Here is a 6,451-nt window from a genome sequence, read left to right as displayed (position 1 = left end):
TCAAAGGGAAATTGAGCAGATGGGTTTGGTTACTGCCCTAGGCGTTCTCCCTGCTTACTCTTAGTCTGAATCTGTGCCTCCTCTTGCAGCATTGCCAAGATCAAGAATAATTTTCTGTAACAAGCAGATAAAATTCTAGCTCAAGGCTCTCATTTTTTATTGATTCCATTTGGAGATTGTCATCTCAGGTTCATTAGGTAGGAAACTGAGTGTTGGATAATGGGGTGTACGAAAATTTACATTCCCTTTGCCTTGCCTGCATTAAAAAAGAAATTTTTATCCCACAAGCCAAGCTTCAAAATGCAAAAATTAAGTCACTGGAAAAAATTAAAATGATATGCTTATATTCCAAAGATAATTTCACGCTAACCTTATCCTACTGTGCTCCGGTGGGAATGAGCATTGTTGGAAATAGAAATAAGTGGTCCAATCTCTTTGGTTTGAGCATCAAAAAATAATGTTTGGATAATTATATCACAGGATACCTTTCTTTGGCTTATTGATTTCTTTCAACAAATTGTTGGCTTCAATGATAAAGAAGTAGATTTTCCTTAGAGGAATACTTACCCCAAGATAATGGCCATCGATGAACACCACGGGGAGGGATGGAGCTTCAGAAACCCGTCGGCATCGTTCATCTAACTCTTTTCCATAGTCACCATTCAGAGCTATGTTTTTCTCTTCGAATTTTACTCGATGATTTTGGAAGATCTTTCTAACCAGTTCACATCTTTCAAACGTTGTCCGTACCACACGAAGACACGTGGTATAAATCACTACTCGATCAAATTCTAGCTCAGTGGCTGGTTGCTAAAGGGAAAACATTACAGGGTAAATATGCTTGCATTGATTTTCTTACATCCTGATATTTTAAGACAACAAGTTTCTGTATGTGTCGTAAGCATAAACAGCATTCTGTAAAAGTGAAGTGAATGCTGGCTTTGTCGATTCTAATACAAGTCTTTTACATTAGCACATCTGTAACGGAGATAGAGATGGAAGCCCTCTAATTTAACAAACAAGCATCCTTAGCAGCTAGGATTTTCTGTTTTTCTTTTATTGGTGGCACATCAAATGATAGGACATCTTAAAAATTATGACTTCTAAGTTGTTATGTGATGAAATTAATATCTGCATTATTTTTCATATAACAGGTAGACATTGTCAAATTTCTACATTTGCTATTTCAGTCAATTTTATCATCATCATTTTTCTAGATAAAATGTATATTTCTTTTACCTCTGGATTTACCAAATTTTACAGTCTTTTGAGTCCCAATTTCCCGGAAATAGAAGATGTATAAAATTATGCTGAGATTTAAGTAGCTAACCTCCAGTGACAGGGGTTCAATAGACTGTTAAGAAATTATTGAATCAGGAATACAAGACAGATTGGCCCAGAGGGAGAACATAAGAAACAAGAAACACGATAGGGGGTAATGAGTCAAAATTAGGCATAAAAAGGAAACTCATAAATATGCAACAGAAGTAAGCAAGTCTCAGAAAGAATACTAAGACTACCTGCCTGATGTGAGAATCCTATCTCACCTATCATACTAAATCAGAAATCAATGATTACTTTGATGAAAATTCTGCCCAGCAATACTAGAGTGCACTGAAGGACCAAACTAGGTAGTTTTTAAAAATTAATTAATTTATTTATTTGAAAAAAGAAGTTATTTCTAATTTTATTTTTTGAGAGTATAGATAATAAAAAGTAGTTTCTACATGTACAGTTCAGCAATAGAGATCACATTCTTCTAGCAGTACAGCCATGTGCACCTCTCACATTAATGAACTAGCTGCCCCATGAAGTCTTTATCTCATCTTTCAAGTACATGTTGTAAATTTGGTATAGCCTGATGTGTAAATTGGATAATGCTCAGACAGGCAGATTGATGTTAAGAAGACTTCAGGGAATATTTGGGGGTTGGAAAGAAAAAGATTTTAATATCATTTCAGATAACCGAGTATACTTCTTTGATACAACACCTAAACTTGACAAATGGTTGTTTCTTTGAGATGAAACTGAAGACTCACACTACATACTTTTTTTGTGCTATTACATGAACATCAACTGGACTCTCACTTATAATGGAGTTTTAGCAACATCGTTTGTAGATGCTGCGTAACTTTTTAACATACTTTGAAAGATATTGGTTCACCAATTAATGCATTGCAAATATTGGCATATGACATTGCACAATAGCAAGAAATTCACATGTGAGGCAATGCTATGGGAGGAAGTTGGGTGGGAAGAGATTAAGAAGAAAATTTTGTATGATTTGGAAGCATCTCACTAACTGCCATCTAGTGGATTCTGACTCATAATGACCCCATAGTAGAGGGGAGAACTGCCCCCAGGGGTTTCAGAAGCTGAAAATATCTAAGGCAGTTCAAAGCTTTCTTTTTTCCCCTTCAGAGTTGCTTGTGGACTCTGGATAACCCACTGGGCCACCAGGGTGCCTTTGATGTAGAAGTGCGTCATCATAAGAGCAGGGCTTTGTCCATTGATTGATCAAGGTCTTTACATTTCATTCCATTAATTTTAAAATAACATTGTCTTTGAAATAAATTATATTTGCTTAGATTTCCCTCCCTAAACAGATTTATCAAAGCATCTGGCCAGAGCTAAAAATAACCATTCAATGGTTAACTGTCCCACAGCTCACTTCCTGAAGGTTACCATGGGAATAGCATAATGAAGAATGGAAGGATCCGAGACAGCTCTGAGAAGCCGGTGGGATTTGCAGGCGGCTTGTTCACAGAGAGCTGACCTAGATAATAATAAAGGAAGGCTGTTTCTTCCTTTCCATTGATTAAAAAGATGAATTGTAGGGACACCCAAAAGCCTCATAGCAACCTGTAGCAAAGCAAGATGTGTTAGAAATTGATGGTTCGAAGTTCCTGAAAAGAAACTTAACAAACACACACACACAAATGTATTCCAACTCATGCCCTCCCCCCACCCACCCACCCCACCACGTGTTGCTGAGAGAGACGGTGCTTAATCGGGGTTTGGGGCGCTGTAATGTTAACTGAAGGAGATTCCTTCTGGCTTTTCTTTTGGGGGTAGAAAATTTGCTGATCTTAAGACTGGCAGTGGAGCACAACCCGTCTGCAAGACGTAGGAACGTTAAAGAGGCTTGCTGTTAGTGGCTGTCGAGTTGGTTCCCCCTCAGTGTTACCCTAAATGCAAGATAACAAACCACGGCTTGGGGCTGTGCCATCTTCACAATGACTGTCATGTTTGAGCTCCTTGTGGCAGCCACTTGTCATTCCATCTCCCTGAAGATCTTCCTCTTGTTCCTTGCCCGTGCGTGACCAAGCATGGTGTCCTTTTCCGGGGACTGGTCTCCCTGATAATGTAGTGATAGTACCTGAGACAGGGTCTCACCATGCTTGCCTCAAGGGAAGAATATGGCTTTACTTCTTCCAAGATAGATTTGTTTGTTCTTTTGGCAGCTCATAATACTTTCAGTATTCTTCACCAGCATCAAAATTCAAATCCAGTGATTCTTCTTCGGTCTTCCTTATTCAATGTCCAGCTTCACGTACATATGAAGCAATTGAAATACCATGGCTTGGCTCAGGCACACCTTAGCTCTCAAATCACCCTAGCCTGTAAACAGTCTAACGACGTCTTTTGAGCAGATTTACCTAATGAAATGCATCATGTGATCACTATATTGCTTTTTCCATGAGCATTGATTGGGGATCCAAGCAAACAAAATCCTTGACAACTTCATCTTTCCTCTGTCTATCATGATGTTACTTATTGGTACGTTGTGAGGATCCTGTTTGTCTATACATTGAACTGCAACACATACTGAAAGCTGTAATCATGGGTCTCCATTAGCAAGCACTTCAAGTCCTCCTCACTTCCAACAAACAAGTTAACATTATCTCTGTATAACAGGTGATTAATAAGCCTTCCTCAAAACCTTATGCCACTTTCTTCTTCATATAATCCATTTTCTCAGACTATTTGCTCGGCACATAGATTGAATAAGTATGGTGAGAGGGTCCAACCATAACACACACCTTTCTTGCTTTTAAATCATGTAATTTTCCAGTCCAGATAACTGTCTTCCAAAGGACTGGGCATAGCCCAGTGGGTGATTTCAGTGTTTCATCGCTTGTTGAAATGTTTCAGCTATTATTCCACCAATTCTTAGAGCCTTGTTTTGGTCACATGCCTTCCAGACACCTTGAATTCTTATTTCCTTCAGTTCCCTTCACTCTTTCTCATATTCTGCCTCTTGAAATGGCTGAGTGTCGACTAGTTCTTTTTGGTGCTGTGATAACATGCACTCTTTCCATCTACTTTTGATGCTCCCTTCATTACGTGAGACTAGGGGCAATTAAATATTCTCAGTGTGTTCCTTGCCCTGTAATAAAACCAAAACTAAACGGATTTCCATTAATCCAGTTCTGACTATAATGACACTATAGGGTGTGTGAGTTTCAGTGGCTGTAAATCCATACAGGAGAAAGAAAGATTCATCTTTCCCCCTTGGATCAGTTGCTGAGTTTGAACTGCTGACCCTGTGAGGAGCAGCCCAACCTGTAACTGACTATGCCACCAAGACTCATTGTAACAGCCACTGTTACTTTGTCCAATCAGATACTGACTTGAAAAGACCTTCAATCTTTGTCCCCATGTGTCCCAAATTAGCATGAACTGAGAAGCTTCTGGACTATATCAGTCCTCAAAACAAAAATAAATAAACTATTTTCATTTTATTTTCCCCTAGGATTGTGTAATCTATAACTAGACACAGAATACTACAGAACTTTACATTAATTTAATCTTTGCAGTAACTAATAAGGTAATCCTGTCATTATTTCATATCTCTAGAAACCTAGGCACAGAGAAATGTCTTAGACAAGGAGAGAGAATTAAAATTCAGCCAAGTACACAGTTTACTACCCATTTGAAGGCCGTGTGCTTTCCATTAAACCAAGCCAAGTCACTGAACCACAATTCTTTTGCCGCTTCCTTCCCTGGATAGAGTTGTTGCCAAACCTCACACTGCTTATAGATCTAATCCATTTCCTGTGAGATCATGAATGTCATTTTCAAGAGGTGTGTCTTTTTACTAAATTAAGCTCCCACAAAAACCCAGTAAGTTACAGCGCCCAAGGGGCGTTCCAAACAAGCTTGTTCATGATTGTTTTGTTTTAAGTCTAAAATTAAAGTTCACGTGAGATGAGCAAGGTGGAGGGGTTTTGTTTTATTTCGTTTTGTTTCTTTTTCTCTCCCCTACCTGTGGGCAAAGAGGGGAAGTGGTTAGCACAGAGTCACACAATCAGACAACAAACTTGGGATAGACCCAGATTTCTTGATTATCAGGCAAACATTGAGTCAACCTTACCCAGGTATTACGTTAAATAGGCATAGGGCTGTGGGCCTTTGCAAAGAACATGCCATTTTATATAGCACTGTCTGTCCCTCTTCATGTTATTCTGTGAACTCCTGTTGTATGCATACTACAAGATGCTTCATAATAGCCTATCTACTTAAATATAAATACATAACCTCCTGCCGGGCTTGTTCTCAGAGCACCTCTTGAGTTTTCATTCTTATAGTGAGTGTGATTTGAAAACTTAATAGATCAACACCTGTGTTTTTTTATCAGCATCTCTCCCAGGTCTTTTTCCTCTCTAATTATACGCCCTCTTCCTCTCATCCAAGAACATCTCAAAAACAGAATGGACACACTGAACACTAACGACAAAGATGTGATGAGCTGTGGGAAGACATCAAGAACAGCATACATGAAGAAAGCAACAGGTCATTAAATAGACAGGAAAGATGAAAAGATCAAGGTGGACGTCAGAAGAGACTCTGAAACTTGCTTTTAATCACAGAGTACCAAAGGCAAATGGGAGAAATGATGAAGACAAAGAGCTAAACAGAGAGTTTCAAAGGGCAGCTTGAGAAGACAAGGTACAGTATTACAGTCCAGGACTTCTCTTCAGCAGCAGCCAGGACTCTCTCTGGTCATCAGCCTCTTAGTCATGTGGTCCCTTAGCTTCTGCCTCCACGGAACAGGAAGTCCACCTGCCACTCCATTTCAGAGTTCCATAGTCTCAGTGCTGCTCTTGATCGGTCTCATAGTCTCCGTGCCACAGTCTCTGGTGTCTCTGTTCTTACCTTCCAGCACTTCTGACAGAGTTCTGGAAAGTGCTCTTATGATAACTCTGGGCTTCCTCTCTGTTCCTGAGATTGCTCTTATATACAGAGAAATAACTTTGATGGAGGTGTGGTTTTGGTCTTTTAGCAGATGGTACCCCAAGGAAACAAAGAAGGGTGATGTAAGACACACCCTCTAGTAGAGTCTAAACATACATCCTACCCTAATCCTATAACAGAGGACACCCTCCAAAATGGGAATATAGCCAAACGCATAGAGTCTAATATTATAATACAGCACATAAGAAATTAC

At 39.3% G+C, this 6,451-nt stretch overlaps 1 protein-coding gene across 1 annotated transcript in view; it reads right to left on the bottom strand.

The window, feature by feature from the left end:
• GRXCR1 (glutaredoxin and cysteine rich domain containing 1) overlaps positions 1-6,451 on the bottom strand; it is a 180,699-nt gene that overhangs the window by 109,130 nt on the left and 65,118 nt on the right. Inside the window, exon 2 of the mRNA XM_004703145.4 lies at positions 568-810. Coding sequence (XP_004703202.1) covers positions 568-810 — 243 coding nt within the window. The remainder of the gene's footprint in view (positions 1-567; positions 811-6,451) is intronic.

This window comes from Echinops telfairi, unplaced genomic scaffold (genome assembly GCF_000313985.2).
Source record: "Echinops telfairi isolate 266 unplaced genomic scaffold, ASM31398v2 ScPeMD7_7468;HRSCAF=8506_0, whole genome shotgun sequence".
In the NCBI taxonomy this organism is placed as follows: Eukaryota; Metazoa; Chordata; class Mammalia; order Afrosoricida; family Tenrecidae; genus Echinops; species Echinops telfairi.
This window is presented reverse-complemented; position numbering and strand designations above follow the sequence as displayed.